At 42.8% G+C, this 17,978-nt stretch overlaps 1 protein-coding gene across 1 annotated transcript; it reads right to left on the bottom strand.

Moving 5' to 3' along the window:
* Window positions 1–308: 308 nt before the first annotated feature.
* cldn15la (claudin 15-like a) lies at window positions 309–9,265 on the bottom strand (the record flags this gene model as incomplete). The annotated part of the gene is made up of 5 exons (XM_079570180.1): window positions 309–396; window positions 2,486–2,593; window positions 2,942–3,023; window positions 3,134–3,298; window positions 9,049–9,265. The coding sequence occupies 5 exons, from the start codon at window positions 9,263–9,265 to the stop codon at window positions 309–311; spliced, it is 660 nt and encodes a 219-aa protein (XP_079426306.1).
* Window positions 9,266–17,978: the final 8,713 nt, after the last annotated feature.

Raw genomic sequence — 17,978 nt, 5'->3', positions numbered from 1 at the left:
TTTACCATGGCAACGGTTGTCATGCCCTATCTAGAGTTTTATCATAAACGCTCAAATGAATCATGATTTGGATGTCTTTTTCCTCAAGCCCTGAGCCCTTTGACCACCTCAGCTGACTGTGTCCAAAGTATTTTACAAAGCCCAGACGAATAATAAAGAAACACTTGAGCGCCCCCTTGTGGACATGTGGGGGAGATGAACCACTCTAAGACCGAGACCAGAGAAAAAAAACCAACCAACTTTATTCATTGAACAAAAAAAAATCACATGTGAGTGTAAAGCTTTGAAGAAGTAAACAGAGCAGGCTCTCAGACGTAAGCTCGGGCGGAGTCTGGGTCCGATTTGGCCGTGGCGGTGTACACCTTCTTCGGGGGCTGGTTCCCATAGTAACCATTGCTGGGAAACAAAATAAAGGTATTAGATTATGCGACAGTAGGAATGTTTCTCTGGATTTGACTAGAACATTTCTCCAGCCGTTTGCACTCCCTGTTTCAGTCTTGGCTGGGGAGAACAGGGGGTGTGGTTGACGTGAAACGCAGGTGTAACATGTGTTTCCTCTTGAACATGACAGAAAGGACCGGCGTCTCGTCCTTCTCTCTGGCTCAATCCGAAACCATCAAATTGTAGCCTCTAAGCACTAACACTAGCAACTAACTCCTTAACCTTTCATGGGGTCAACTGTTAGACCTCTATGCAGTTAGTGAACTAGACCTTCAGCAGCATTTGAACAATCCGTCCGTCCTTAAACAGGGGAAAGGGAAGTGACATCACCAACAGCTGCTTTTCTTCTTCTTTAAAGTTATTGGTGGAGTGCAGGCCAAACAAAAGTGCATGTCGCCCCCTAGTGTCCAACAACAACATAGTGTCCAAACAAAGACATTTGAGGAGAAAAATAAATCCAAATGATCCAAACATTTCCCTTTAGTCTTATTTTATTTCAACAGCTGTTTCATAAAGCTACATTATGCAAATGATCTATGTGGCTTAAGTTTCTACTAAATGAAAACAAAAGCATTTAATCCGTTTACTCTTTAACACACTGACATGTGACTGAGCTGTGGTGACGACAACATGGATTTATCACTTTTATAAAGTTTGACTTGTGCAGAATCTTAATTTTTAATTATTATTATTTGTATTATTAAATGTGCTCCTGTCAATCAACAGTGGTTGCGCATGAATCACTGAGGGTGGGGGCGAGGGGGGTGGGGGGATTTGGCGCAGTGGCTTGTGGGATGGCACATAGCTCCTAATCACTGGTTAGTTAGCATCAGAGGTCCCTATGCTAAAGTGGCCATGATAGTTAGCATCAAGGCTCCTTTTCCTAACTACTTCCTAACTGACTTACCCATTCGGAGGCAGCTTGCCATGGCGGACGCTGACGCACATCCGGTTTGGCGTAAGAGCTCTTAGCAATCTGCCCGTTTCGGACGCAGCCTCTGTTTCCCTGTCTTTCACCCAACGACACGCCGCACATGGGCAGTGGAGGCGCAGGTTAAACAGGAACAGGTGAGGAGCAAAGCCAGGTCCCTGTGGAGAGGCTCTCACTGTTTTAAAATGAGCCTGTACAGCCACAATATTGAATGAAGGCACCTTTGTTTTCGCTTATAAAAAAACGGAAGTCTACATGGCTAATTTGCATAAACAATACTGCGGCGCTAATGCAGCCGTCGCTGTTGAACCAACCTTTGGTTCAACTCTCCCTCTCTCTGTCTCGTGTAAGAGCTGGTCATGTTGGTCAGTGTTTTCTCTCAAGGCGAGGCTCATAGACTGAATCTGTGAGCTGCAGGGGCGGAGCTGAGAGGGGAATCAGCGGACTGCGCCCCCGAAAGAAAACAGATCCATTATATAAACAAATATGTAGCTATATCATTAGCCTAAATAAATGAAAGGAAAAAGGTGCAGCTGAATGAAGCTAATGTCGTCAAAACAAAACTCAAGAGAATGAGGGTTAGCAAAGGAAAAGGAAATCTGTGAAAAAACTTCTATTTTTTCAATATTTTGCGCAAAGTAACTGAAATAACTCAAAGTAATGTAACTCAGCTACATTTCTGAAACAGTAATGTGTAATACGAACATAGGCTATTGCATTTTTAAAGCTGTAACGACTAATATAGCATATATTACAATTTTAAAGTAACATGCCCAACACAGCAGGCATCTTCCTCAAAGGAAATGACCATATTTGGATGACAGAGTGTTGTCGATGCCAAACACAGCGGAGTGTTTTAGTGTTTTCAATCCAAATCTGAAGTGCGAGTCGACAAACGTCCTAAATTAAACATCGTGAAAGTAGAGTTTGGTCTATTTTTGCACTTTGACTTTATGCTATTGGAGAAACACATATAATGATAATGTTGTGTAATGTTAACAGATACATTTCTCGACCGGGCACCTTTTTGTCGCCCTCCGATGTGACTTCCAAACCTTCACTGTACCACATTAGAAAACCTGAAAGCATCAGAATATGTGAGACGATACTGACCCTTTCTTGGGGGAGGCTCTCCTGCAGGCGCTCAAGAGGAGGCCACCACCGAGTATCGACAGAAAAGCTCCGGCCCAACCCATGTACAGCCCCGCCCCCAGCTCGAACCTGCAGAGAAAATGGCATTGAAATAGGGAAAATATTAGAAATGAAAAATAATAAGAAAAAAAATGTAAAAAAAAAAAGATTTGGAAAAATGGGGCAAACATTGGGCCAAAAATGGGAAAACAGGATAAAAATATTGGGCAAAAATGGGAGGAAAAAAAATGATTTATTTGAGCTGAAACAACTTCCAACAGCATCAAAACTTGGATCTAAAGATAGAAGTTTTTTTTTCGGCACCTGCTTTTGATACTTTTGTTTTTTCAATGCCAGTAGAACCTACACTTTTTTTCCGATATCAAGCTAGTATCATGAACCTTGTGCCCTGCCCGAGGTGTGAGTTCAGATAGTTACCGGACTCCGCCGTATAGAGGGTTGTTGAACTCTTCCACCACTCTGTCGGCGTACCACGAGACGGCGATCAGGCACGACAGACCTGGCAGAGACAACACGGGGACAATGTCACATGTCCTGGCATGGTTAGATAGACTCATGTGAGTGCACCACACGACAGGAATGAAGAGACGGCCACTGTGTTTGTGTTACCTCCGAGAATGCTCAGTATCCCCCCGATCACGGCGAGTTTGGCCTTGGACTGGTCGGTGGCTGAGCCAATCTTGATGCACTTGAGTCCCAGCAGAGCAACGATCATAGCACCCAGGCCCAGCACAAGGGAGAGGATCATCAGGGCTCTGCAGGCCTGCACGTGGGCTAAAGGAGAACCAGAGGAGCACGGTCAGAGGATCGGCCTTCAGCTATAGAGGGTCTGCACGTGGGCTAAAGGAGAACCAGAGGAGCACGGTCAGAGGATCGGCCTTCAGCTATAGAGGGTCTGCACGTGGGCCTTCAGCTATAGAGGGTCTGCACGTGGGCTAAAGGAGAACCAGAGGAGCACGGTCAGAGGGTCAGCCTTCAGCTATAGAGAGTCTGCACGTGGGCTAAAGGAGAACCAGAGGAACACGGTCAGAGGGTCAGCCTTCAGCTATAGAGGGTCTGCATGTGGGCTAAAGGAGAACCAGAGGAGCACGGTCAGAGGGTCAGCCTTCAGCTATAGAGGGTCTGCACGTGGGCCTTCAGCTATAGAGGGTCTGCACGTGGGCCTTCAGCTATAGAGGGTCTGCACGTTGGCCTTCAGCTATAGAGGGTCTGCACGTTGGCCTTCAGTTATAGAGGGTCTGCATGTGGGCTAAAGGAGAACTGGAGGAGCACGGTCAGAGGGTCGGCCTTCAGCTATAGAGGGTCTGCACGTGGGCTAAAGGAGAACCAGAGGAACACGGTCAGAGGATCGGCCTTCAGCCATAGAGGGTCTGCACGTGGGCCTTCAGCTACAGAGGGTCTGCACGTGGGCCTTCAGCCATAGAGGGTCTGCACGTGGGCCTTCAGCCATAGAGGGTCTGCACGTGGGCCTTCAGCTACAGAGGGTCTGCACGTGGGCCTTCAGCCATAGAGGGTCTGCACGTGGGCCTTCAGCCATAGAGGGTCTGCACGTGGGCCTTCAGCTACAGAGGGTCTGCACGTGGGCCTTCAGCTATAGAGGGTCTGCACGTGGGCCTTCAGCTATAGAGGGTCTGCACGTGGGCCTTCAGCTATAGAGGGTCTGCACGTGGGCTAAAGGAGAACCAGAGGAACACGGTCAGAGGGTCAGCCTTCAGCTATAGAGGGTCTGCACGTGGGCCTTCAGCTATAGAGGGTCTGCACGTGGGCCTTCAGTTATAGAGGGTCTGCACGTGGGCTAAAGGAGAACCGGAGGAACACAGTCAGAGGATCGGTTTTCAGCTACAGTTTGGAAACCACAGACTGCGAACAGTCAAACAGACAAACAAATGTAAAGTCAGCACCAAAAGGTACGTTGAGATGGATAATTGTGAGAGAACCCAGAGAGACCAGGACAGAGAGAGGACAATGACAGACCCAGGGCTGAAGAAGGCCCAAAGGAGATACATCACATTAGCCCTGGTTCAATCAAACTTTAAGAAACATAACCATGAAGGAAGTGTGTAAAGGGCCTCCCTCCCCGTCAGCTTTGTTACAGCAGAGCCGAAATGGCGGCCCGCTGTAGTTTCACTCATGTTATCACATGGCTGGACTTTGACCTGGACGGGGCATGGGGCTTTCTGATGACTTCACTGTTACAATGATGCTAAACTAGCTGCTGCCTGTGGGTGGATCAAGAATGCTCTATACACTACACAGCGAAGTGTCAAATTAATATTATTTATAGTGTCCCCCCACAACGGGGGGAATGACTGTTTCTGAAAGAAATCTCCAAACAGAACCAGATCATTGTCTGTCAGTGATTGGGCCACATTAATCCTTTGGGCATTTGCATCTGAGTTCCACAAAGTTCTTCATAGGACAGAGTTCAGCACAGTAATCAAAGCCAAACAAAGTATTCTATTCTATTGTAAACATTGTTGACAGGCAAAGTTTACAATAGAATAGCCCTAATGACCTCGCCTGGCCTTAGCCAACTCCAGTCAATTACAATTTCCCTACATGTTGGTCTGAGTCTGATCTCAGTGACCGCGTCGGTCGAATTGTCGGTGACGTCAAGTATTTGCGCCGCATTTGCGGGTTTTAGTTTGGCAATGGCGGCGGATACGAAAGTAATAGAAGCTCTTCAATCTGTTCTGGCTCGGCTCCAAAATATCCAGAAATTAAAATTGAAACCTTGGAATGTACAAAGAATGTCCCCAATAGTTATGATAGAGTCATGATAGAGTTATGATAGAGTCATGATAGAGTTATGATAGAGTTATGATAGAGTCATGATAGAGTTATGATAGAGTTATGATAGAGTTATGATAGTGTTATGATAGAGCTATGATAGAGTCATGATAGAGTCATGATAGAGTTATGATAGAGTTATGATAGAGTCATGATAGAGTTATGATAGAGTCATGATAGAGTTATGATAGAGTTATGATAGAGTTATGATAGAGTCATGATAGAGTTATGATAGAGTTATGATAGAGTTATGATAGAGTTATGATAGAGTCATGATAGAGTCATGATAGAGTCATGATAGAGTCATGATAGAGCTATGATAGAGTCATGATAGAGTCATGATAGAGTCATGATAGAGTCATGATAGAGCTATGATAGAGTTATGATAGAGTCATGATAGAGTTATGATAGAGTTATGATAGAGTCATGATAGAGTCATGATAGAGTCATGATAGAGTTATGATAGAGCTATGATAGAGTCATGATAGAGTCATGATAGAGTCATGATAGAGTCATGATAGAGCTATGATAGAGCTATGATAGAGTCATGATAGAGTCATGATAGAGTTATGATAGAGCTATGATAGAGTCATGATAGAGTCATGATAGAGTCATGATAGAGTCATGATATAGCTATGATAGAGTTATGATAGAGTTATGATAGAGTTATGATAGAGTCATGATAGAGTCATGATATAGCTATGATAGAGTCATGATAGAGTCATGATAGAGTTATGATAGAGTTATGATATAGCTATGATAGAGTTATGATAGAGTTATGATAGAGTTATGATAGAGTCATGATATAGCTATGATAGAGTTATGATAGAGTTATGATAGAGTCATGATAGAGTCATGATATAGCTATGATAGAGTCATGATAGAGTCATGATAGAGTCATGATATAGCTATGATAGAGTTATGATATAGCTATGATAGAGTTATGATAGAGTTATGATAGAGCTATGACAGAGTCATCATAGAGTTATGATAGAGCTATGATAGAGTCATAATAGAGTCATGATAGAGTCATGATAGAGTTATGATAGAGTTATGATAGAGTTATGATAGAGCTATGATAGAGTCATGATAGAGTCATGATAGAGTCATGATAGAGTTATGATAGAGTCATGATAGAGTTATGATAGAGTTATGATAGAGTCATGATAGAGTCATGATAGAGCTATGATAGAGTTATGATAGAGTTATGATAGAGTCATGATAGAGTCATGATAGAGTCATGATAGAGTTATGATAGAGCTATGATAGAGTCATGATAGAATCATGATAGAGTCATGATAGAGTTATGATAGAGTCATGATAGAGTCATGATAGAGTCATGATAGAGTTATGATAGAGTCATGATAGAGTCATGATAGAGTCATGATAGAGTTATGATAGAGCTATGATAGAGTCATGATAGAGTCATGATAGAGTTATGATAGAGTCATGATAGAGTTATGATAGAGTCATGATAGAGTCATGATAGAGCTATGATAGAGTTATGATAGAGTTATGATAGAGTCATGATAGAGTCATGATAGAGCTATGATAGAGTTATGATAGAGTTATGATAGAGTTATGATAGAGTCATGATAGAGTCATGATAGAGTCATGATAGAGTTATGATAGAGCTATGATAGAGTCATGATAGAGTCATGATAGGGTCATGATAGAGTTATGATAGAGTCATGATAGAGTCATGATAGAGTCATGATAGAGTCATGATAGAGTTATGATAGAGTCATGATAGAGTCATGATAGAGTTATGATAGAGTCATGATAGAGTCATGATAGAGTCATGATAGAGTTATGATAGAGCTATGATAGAGTCATGATAGAGTCATGATAGAGTCATGATAGAGCTATGATAGAGTTATGATAGAGTTATGATAGAGTTATGATAGAGTCATGATAGAGTCATGATAGAGTCATGATAGAGTTATGATAGAGCTATGATAGAGTCATGATAGAGTCATGATAGAGTTATGATAGAGTCATGATAGAGTCATGATAGAGTTATGATAGAGTCATGATAGAGTCATGATAGAGTTATGATAGAGTCATGATAGAGTCATGATAGAGTTATGATAGAGTCATGATAGAGTTATGATAGAGTCATGATAGAGTCATGATAGAGCTATGATAGAGTCATGATAGAGTCATGATAGAGTCATGATAGAGTCATGATAGAGTTATGATAGAGTCATGATAGAGTCATGATAGAGTCATGATAGAGCTATGATAGAGTCATGATAGAGTCATGATAGAGTCATGATAGAGTTATGATAGAGTCATGATAGAGTCATGATAGAGTCATGATAGAGTTATGATAGAGTCATGATAGAGTCATGATAGAGTCATGATAGAGTTATGATAGAGTTATGATAGAGTCATGATAGAGTCATGATAGAGTCATGATAGAGTTATGATAGAGTTATGATAGAGTCATGATAGAGTTATGATAGAGTTATGATAGAGTTATGATAGAGTTATGATAGAGTCATGATAGAGTTATGATAGAGTTATGATAGAGTCATGATAGAGTCATGATAGAGTCATGATAGAGTCATGATAGAGTTATGATAGAGTTATGATAGAGTCATGATAGAGTTATGATAGAGTCATGATAGAGTTATGATAGAGTCATGATAGAGTCATGATAGAGTTATGATAGAGTCATGATAGAGTCATGATAGAGTTATGATAGAGTCATGATAGAGTTATGATAGAGTCATGATAGAGTCATGATAGAGCTATGATAGAGTCATGATAGAGTCATGATAGAGTCATGATAGAGTCATGATAGAGTTATGATAGAGTCATGATAGAGTCATGATAGAGTCATGATAGAGTTATGATAGAGTCATGATAGAGTCATGATAGAGTTATGATAGAGTTATGATAGAGTCATGATAGAGTCATGATAGAGTTATGATAGAGTCATGATAGAGTCATGATAGAGTCATGATAGAGTTATGATAGAGTCATGATAGAGTCATGATAGAGTCATGATAGAGTCATGATAGAGTCATGATAGAGTTATGATAGCTGCTTCACTCACTCGGGCGCATTATATATATATCGCGACCAAACGCTAGAGAAAATCAGATCCAATGGTTTCAAAGGAGTTCACCTCCCACCTGATAACGGAGCTCAATGGTGAAGGTCCAGACCCTTGTGCGAAACGATTTGAGTATGAGCTACAATAGTAGCTTACCACCACCGAGTATAGAGTGAATGAATAGTGCAATGTAAAGCGTCTTTGAGTGTCCAGAAAAGCGCTATATAAAACCAATGCATTATTATTATTATTATTAAAATTATTCTATGGACACAGACATTTATATGGTTAGTCTGGTGTTATAAGTGATTTGCCTCAGGTGCTCTGTGGAGCGGGTCACACTGTTTTTAATGCAGGCTAGCTGATACCATAGAAATGCCCTAGCCTTGCACTAGCCTAGCGCCACAAAACTCTTCAAATATAAGAACTGCTCGAATTGCAAAAAAAATACATCCAGAAATCAGCAACACTCTGGATAACTAGGAAAAAAAATCCTTAAATATCCTATATGCCACAGATGACCCACCCAGCAGCTAACGGAGTAGTCCCACGGCTCTTTCAAAATCTCTATACCTCTAAGGGTAAATGCTGAGGCTCTCCAGATGATTTAGGGAATTACGATTTCTTTGTAAACAATTAAATTCTAATCACGAGCCCATGGGTGACTTACTTGGCAGGCCGAGCAGGGAGTCGAAGTCGCGGCAGTCCGCAATGCCCGCGCTGTTCTCCGCGCAGGAGTGCCACAGGTTCTCGAACATGCGATGGGAGGTGAGCACGCTGCCCGACACTGAGGAGATCTTCCAGTAGTCGTTGGCCAGGGCCCCCCCAGTGATGAGCCAGCTGATCAGGGCCATGATGAACCCCGTGGCTTCTACCGCCGTCGACATGGTCACCCCAAAGCAACGGCAAAAATCAGAATAACCGAGAACAAAGAGCTACGGCAGGAGACGAGCCGCTCAGACGGAGGAGAGTGTGTGGGAGTGAAGCGGGAAACGCAGGACTTTAGCCGCAATAAAGCCATAAAAAGTGACGCCTCTGTTCAAACTGATGATCATGATCGGGACACGCCTTGGACTCTCTCTCTGAGTCAGAAGTTTCACAGTGTTTTAGTTTTCGTTTGGAGATTCCATTGTCCCTGTAAAGAGAAATAATGTGTTCTCCGACCTCAAACCAGCACGTCGGGTCATCTTCATCCTCAGGTCTTGGTCAGGAGGGCTGACACCTGGAGCTCTCATCTGTTTGCTGTGGGTCAGGGGGAAAGTCAGTGTTAAAAGGTGTTTGAAAAAATAAAAAAATAAAAAAAATCAACTTGATCTCAGAGCAGCGCAAGTTTAAGATGGTCTAACGCGGGACTAAACCTCATTGTTGAAAGATATTTGAACAGTCCTAAATATTTGGTCGTCTACTTAATAACAATAAAGGCTCACACTGGTGTTGTGCTTCACAAGCCTGTGTTACCAAGTTTCTAAAGGCCAAACAGTCATTATTCATTCACACCATAGTGGTGGTGGTAAGCTACTATTGTAGCCACAGCCGCCCATGAGTAGACTCATTTTGGCCTATTGTACATGTTTTTTGTGATGGGGAAACCGGAGTTTCTCCAGGGGGCAAGCATGCAAACTAACTAACCACTGTGCCACCATGACAAAGACATCATGTTACGCGCTTAATACTTTTTTAGTTTTTTTTTACTAAAGCATTTCAAGGTTTAGTTGATCTTTATTAAAGATTAGTTAAACATCAGTGCCCAGCCTAACTCCGCCCACTACAACACCCCCCCCCCCCCCCCCCTCCCGCGGCTCCACAATCAAGGATGAGAGAAACATCGTTTGAAACCATTCCCATGGTTTGACAAATAAAACATCTTGAATGTTAAATTGTGTCTCAAAGCGGCGTTGCACGGCAGCTCAGGGATGAGCAGGGATTGCCTGGTCTGCCAAACTACAGGCTTTTTCATAGATATTTCAAAGACACGGAGCAAGCATGATCTCAATGATCTCCCGGTGGGCGTGATTGACAGACGGCATCAACCAATCAGAGCAACGCTAGATACGTCGCAGTAACAAGCGGCAGGAAGCCTTTCCAAAAAACTCCTTTTTTAACGAACGTAAAAAAAACGCTGTTTCTTGCTCCAGTTTTAGGGATTTTATATTTTCCAAATGATTTAAAACAGACAAAAGCGCAGAAGAACAGTGCATTGGTCACCGCGCCGCCAGCTTTAATGTTTTGGAAGAGTGCGCGGTGATGACAGGTAAAATCGTGAAATGATTCTTCTTCAGAAGGAGGCGTGTCTGGCAGGCCAGAGCAGGGGGGCTTCGGGTTGGGCGTGGTCTGGGCTGTGATTGCCATTAGCATTGACGCCATGACAGCAGCGTGACAGAATCTAATGGTAAACATGGAGATACAGTGACAGCAGCTTCTCTTCTCTCACCTTCATCACCTGAGGTGGAGGTGGAACAGGTCTAGCTTATTGCTCACGTTTCATCGACAATTGGCCGTAGCCGGTTAGCGTCCGGAGTAGTGTGGCAAGATAGGTGCTAACTAAGAGATTTTAGCTGGTATTAACTAACCTTGATTTAAGGTCCAAGGAAACCCAGTTACATTTCCCCCCACACAGATTCTGAGGCTGGGAGAGACCAATACACAGGGCTTATTTATCAAATGTATTGCTTGTCTTTAGTATCTTGTTTTTCTCTTTTAGTAAAAAAAAATCAGTTCACATGAAAGTCCATTAACTGTACATAGGTCCGGTTTCACATATGCCAACAGATGTCCAGTTTATACAGGGCCCCCCCGAGCTGCATGAAAAGTCCCCAAAATAAGAAAACAATGAAGTCCGTTCTCCCACGTCACAAACGACAGTATCCCACTGCTCACTCCAAATGGTTGCTTGACGCCACGTCCACTTCCTCCGCAGGACCGACTGTTCGGATGCTTGTGGTGTTCCCAGTCCAATTGTACAGTCATGGGGGACAATTCATGGAAACACAGACGGGTCATGGAGAGGAGAGGCTGGCCCGACAGGAGCCTGCAGTACAGAACTTCAATTAAAACATTTGGGCTACTTTAAAACACGGACAAGATGGGCGTGAACGACCTACCAGAGCACGGCATGTGTTCCACTACAAAGTATAATTACACAAAATTAAACAATGTGGATTTTCTAAGCGGATAAAAGGGGGGACTATATTGTAAGGCGTAATAATACCAGGAGTAGTTTGAAATCCGCGCAGTAATCTTCACTTTACTGTGCGGATGCCAAATTACTCCTGGTATTATAACGCCTTACAATATAGTCCCCCCTTTTATCCGCTTAGAAAATCCACATTGTTTAATTGTGTGTAATTATACTTTGTACACTGCGTTCCAAATTATTATGCAAATTACATTTTTCTAAGATTTTCTAAATTGTCAACTCAAATGAGAGTCAGCATAATTTTCAAGTCTTTAACTGGTAGAGGATCATTTAAATGTGGTGGAAAAATTTCCTAGTGATAACAGTATTTTTTTCAAAAATAAATATAGTAAAAACCTCAAAATCTACTGTTCCAAATTATTATGCAACTCCTCGTTTCAATACATTTTAAAGCTTGTAATTAACTGAAAATGGTCATTTGTTGAATTTGCAGCATTAGGAGGTCATACTTACTGAAATCAAAAGATATTTCAATCAAAAAAGTATTAACAGGTCAAGTTATATTTTACCAAAGGAGCCCTTGTGTGAAGCAGCTTCAAAATTCTTAAATCCATTAAACTTGTGAGTTTTTGGACAGTTTCTGCTTGGATTTCTTTGCAGGATGTTAGAATAACCTCCCAGAGCTGCCGTTTGGATGAAAACTGCCTCTCACCCTCATAGAAGTTTTTTTTTGTTGAGGCTCCAAAGGTCCTCAATAGGGTTGAAGTCAGGGGAGGAGGGGGTCCACATCATGAGTTTCTCTCCTTTTTTGCCCATAGCAGCCAGTGATGCAGAGGTATTCTTTACAGCAGGACATGGTGCGTTGTCATGTATGAAGAGGATTTTGTTCGGGAAAGCACGGCTCTTCTTTTTGTAGCATAGAAGACAGTGGTCAGTCAGAAACCCCACATATATTTCAAAGGTCATTTTCACACCTTCAGGGATCCTAAAAGGGCTTAAAGGGGCCGACCAGCTCTCTCACCATGATTCTGGCCCAAAACATGACTCCGCCCCCTCCTTACTGACGTCACAGCCTTGTTGGGACATTGTGGCCATTCACCAACTATCCACTTCTCCATCCATCTGACCATCCAGGGCTACACGGCCTCATCAGTGAACAAGACTGTTTGAAAATGAGTCTTCACATCTTTCTGAGCCACTGCAGCCGTTTCTGTTCATGAACATTCAATTAACAGTTTATGGGAGGCCCAGATAGAAGGTTTATGCACAACTGCAGCCTCTGGAGGGTCCTACACCTTGATGTTCTGGAGACTCCAGCAGCTTCAAATACCTGTATGCTGCTTTGTGGCATCTGTTCTCATAATCTGATGTGTTTGTCTGGCTGAAACCGTCCTCATTGTGCCTTTATCTGCACAAACCGGAGTGTGCTCTGAATCATCCACAAATCTCTTATCAGTACGATGATTACACTTAATCTTTCATGAAATATCGAAGGTTTTCATACCTAGACCAAGGCATTCAACTATTTCACACTTTTCATCAGCAGAAAGACCCTTTTTCTTTCCCATATTGCTTGAAAATTATGATCTGCATAATAAAGTGGAACACGCTTTTTCAGTAGTTTTTCCCTTAACTGGGCTTAACCTGAAAACTAATCATCCCAGGTCTCTGAGATTAATGTCAGTGATTCATAGAGCCCCGAGACATGATACCATCCATGAGTTTCATTATTATTGTTTTTTTTTTTTACCTTTTTGACACAAAAATCCAATTTGCATAATAATTTGGAACGCAGTGTAGTGTAACACTTCACGTAACCACCTTCTATCTTGACCTGTTTTGGAGCTATAGAGGAGAGAGGGAGAGGCTAAATGCTAACGCCGTCTGCGCTGTGTTTACGTGACTGAAGGCACGGGTGAAGATTAGACAGGTCCTGAAGAACTCGTCAAAGCTAAGGTAAGAACATATCTCAGTATGTAAAAACGGTGGCTTCGCTAGCGGCTAGTCTGTTGCTTGGTTGTGCGTCGTGTCGGGAGCGTCAAGCCGGCGACGTAGGCTTAAGGCCGTCAACTTTGTATGCAACTCCCATGCCTCGATGGTAAGCGTGTTCGCAGCTTGTGTCTTGTCATGCGGGTACGTTTTGTAAGTTTCTACTGTTCACATAGCGCTGCTGATGCCGGTCCGAGTGGTGTCGCATAGCTGGACGTGGTCCGGGTTCTGCGGGCTCGTAGGGTGTCTCGCTTCGCTTTCGCTACCTCGTAGGATCTTTTTGTTTTGTTTCTGGCACCTGTAAAATGCATTGTTCTGTACTCATGTTAAATGTAATTGCAGGGTCTTGGCAGTACCATCATGCCTCCCCTGCCTGTATGTCTGTCCACTTGCTCTCTTCTGAACGTCCTGGATTCAGCTTTTAAAGAACGAAACATCCAACATGAACTTTTTAAGAAACCAAACTTAACTGGTGTAATAAAACAAAACACGCTTTTGTAAATCATTTGCCTCTGCCCGGTCCTTTTTACGAACCTGTGTGCCTTAGACTTGTTGTAAAGGTATTTCCCAGTTATACTGGGTGGCGTTGTGGCAACATATTTATTTATTTATTTTATAGTAACCTCCACTCTGCTACATCATGCTTCTCGTACCGGGTGCCACCATTACTCTGGAGAAGGAGCGGGGGATATAGGGGACGGGTATCGCGCAACACCCGTCTCACTGAAGTAGCACAGCATGGGATCGATCCTTTGAAAACAAGTATCCTGCACTAATAGCCTCAATGAAGCCGGTTCTACATGAAGCACTGAGCCGGGCTTGACGCATTTGTGGTTTATTGCAGACTTTTCATCAGACTTTTTAGCTGCGTTTATCGCCCACAGCGGCAGAGCGACGGACGTCACACGAACTGGGTGACGACACACCGCACGCCAGAGCCAATGGAAAAGACAGGTACAAGATTCTAATGCAGTGCACTGGATAAGGTCGAGAGGGCACAACACTGATGGTTATAGCCTCAAAAGTAATATTTGACCTAAAATGCCTTTAAAGTGTGTTTTATGAATATTGAAGTAGACTGTTTTATATATTTATACATTCATACAAAAAGCAGCTACACACTCACGTCCACACATAACCCACACGCCTCTCACCTATTCACTCCCCCAGTGTACACATTAACAATGCAGGCGATCAATCTGAGAAAACCATAAATCAACCCTCCTTTATAGCTCCGCTAACAATAACAGTGATTAACATTAACATCATTATTATCATAATTTTCGGTAAAAAAGCTCAGAATCTCCACTTCTCAAATACCAGTCAAGATTTTCATGAATTGGATGCCTATGTTGTTGTTTGTGTGTTTGTAAATGATGGTCTATGAAAAGCGCTAAATAAAGCTTGCTACTAAAGCGACTAAAGCGGGTCTAACCCAGCGGAGGCAGAGGTGCTGTGTCAAAGTGGCAGGAGCGAGCGGACGGGCTGGACTTTGGACTGACCCGGCTCAAACATTAACATCTGCATCATAAAACTATACAACTGTGGAACAAGGATCTCATGAAACACTCTCAACAACACTTCTCTAGAGTGATACTGGCACACGGGCCAACATGTATGTGAAAAGAAACATGCATTTTTTCTGTGTCTGACATGAAACCAGAATTACTTTTACTTTTTTCATTCAAAAAAATATTTCTATTTGCTAAATGCCAGAAGAAAGAGAGGTTTAATGAGAGATTTTTTTAGACATCTTTTTGTTTACATACACTAGATTACTATTCACCTTATTCTGGAGGGCCATGTAATGTGCCCGCCCCTTTTCTCCTATCTGTAAACATGGGACTGGAAAAGTCCACATAAAATCAGTTACGACACGAAAACAAAGCCGTTTTTCGGCCGTGCAGAGAAACGCTGCAGTGTCGACATGTCGGTGCAAACGAACATTGGACATTTTACACAAATCAATCGACTAAACATCAGATTTGAGCGACGTTTAAATGAACGGGCTTCACGTTCGACCGGAAGTGTCTGGACAACGGAAGTGTCTGGTTCATCGTTGGGTGTAATTTCAAGACGCCTGAAGGTGCCAGGTTCATTGGTTCAAACAATTACACACACGTATAAAAAACATGGAATGACCAATCATCACACAGATCAGAAAGAAGGCGGGTTCTGTGTCCCAGAGATGAACGTGCTGAGTCTGAAATGTGAAGATCAACCCAAGAACAAAAGCAAAAGACCTGGTGAAGATACTGAACATCTTATTATCCAGAGTGAAACAAGTCCTGTACGACATGGGCTGAGAGGGAACTCTGCAGGAAGACACAAGGATAAAGACTTTCATTTTTGGACACATATCTTGTGGTCTATTGTTTGGCCATAATGATCATCATCACGTCTCACAGAGGAAAAGCCTGAGAGCACTGTCCCAACTGTGAAATACAGGGTGGCAGCATCATGCTGCGGGGTTGTTTTGCTGTGGGAGGGGCTGGTGCACTTCACTAAATAGATAAAATCATGAAGAAAGAACTCTATGTGGAAATATTGGAGCAACATCTCAAGACATCAGCAGGAAGTTAAAGGGGGGGTATTATGCAAAATCGACTTTTTCAAGCTTTACATCATGTTATTAAGTCATTCCCTCATTAAAAACATGCCTGAAGTGTTGCCTTAGCACATTCACGTATTTTCGAGTAATCTGTAAAAACTCTGATGGCAGCCATTTTAGGGATAAAACGCCTGATTCCTTCAGGAAACGCCCTCGACCTCCAGGATACGCCTCCGACCTTTCGTCACCAGCCGAGTAACCAACCACTGCTCCTCAGCAGAACCCCCTCCCCGCAGTGTCTAGCCCTAAGATGTAAACAGAGTCATCATGGAGGATTAGCTTCATGTGTTGTGAACCGGAGCCACAGCAGACTTTTACAAAGACACACATCAGTGTTTCTGTTACCGAAACACCCAGGATTAAAACCGGTGACAAGAACACTTATTTCAGTGTCTGGTTCTGCGCTGGGCCTTGATGATGCACAGAGCCCTCCGGAGAAAGCTAATGCTAAGCTAAACCTCGAGTCATCACGTGAAAACGAGAAATATGCACACATAAAGTCAATAAAACCACCACACACATAAAGAACCGTTTAACAATGATCACACACGGAGCCTGGCTTGTTGATTTGGAAGTTTATTGCTCACATTTCATCTACAATGGGTCATAGCCGAGTGGTTTTCTCCCGGAGCTAACAAGCTAGCCGCGACAAGCTAACGGGAAAATTCACTGAATACAAGCAGCATATTATGCATTGAAAACGTCACTAAAACAGGCAACTGCTTGAAGCAGCCTTTACGATGATCACACACGGAGCCTGGCTTGTTAATTTCGTAGTTTATTGCTCACATTTCATCTACAGTGAGTCGTAGCCGAGTGGTTTTCTCCCGGAGCTAAGGCACTATTAGCCGCGACAAGCTAACAACCTTCACCTTCACAACATTCATTGAAAACAGGCAGCATATTATGCACAAATAACGTCAATAAACAGGCAACTACTCGAAGCAGCCTTTACGATGATCACACAATGAGCCTGGCTTTACACATTTGTGGTTTATTGCAGACTTTTCATCAACAATGAGCTGTAGTCGATTATAACAAGCTAACGGGGTAACCTCGAAAAACCATTGTCCACCTGCACAGATAATGTCCGTCTTTTGAATGGTATGGGCTCCTGCAGATCCTGGTGTCATCCATGGGGGTATAGTTAGAGATCCATAGGGCATGGCAGATGCAGAGAGAAGCCTCCAAACAGCAGTTATTTTTCAGGCAAGAGCCCCTTCCAAGCGTCCGGTGTGGAAGGTTCGTCTCCAAATAATATCCTGTGTGGCCATTGTTCACAAAGTGATAAACAGTAGCTCCTTTCCAACAATAAAAAATAAAATGCACCGATCGTAGTTTCAATACAGTGGAGAAAACGAGCGCAGTGTTGTGATGCCACAGACAGCGTGTGGAGGGGGCGTGTCGGAAAAGGTCAGAGGTTCTTAAAGAGACAGGGGCCTATTTCAAGTCATTTGCTACCGCCATTTTGAAAGAGCAATTTTATATAAGGCAGTTATTCTAATTTACTGCATTGACAGACCAACAGAAGGTTTCGTCATCATTGTAGTGTGCTATAGACTGGTGCTATGTGGCTGAAAAAAGCATAATACCCCCTCTTTAAAGCTTGGGCGCAGATGTTTTTTCCAAATGGACAATGAGCCAAAGCAAACGGACAAACTGTTACAAAGTGACTTAAGGAAAACAAAGTCCATGTTTTGAAGTAGTCATCACAAAGTCCTGATCTCAGTCCAGGTGAAAATGTATGAGCAGAGCTGAAAAGGCATAGGCACACAAGGCGGCTACAAATGTGTCTCAGTTACACCAGTTCTGTTTGAACGAACGGACCAAAACTCAACCAACTATTGTGAAAAACTTGTGGAAG

Source organism: Gobius niger (genome assembly GCF_951799975.1).
Source record: "Gobius niger genome assembly, chromosome: 13".
Classification (NCBI taxonomy): domain Eukaryota; kingdom Metazoa; phylum Chordata; class Actinopteri; order Gobiiformes; family Gobiidae; genus Gobius; species Gobius niger.
The sequence above is the reverse complement of the archived record's forward strand: the minus strand, read 5'-3'. Positions and strand labels throughout refer to the sequence as shown.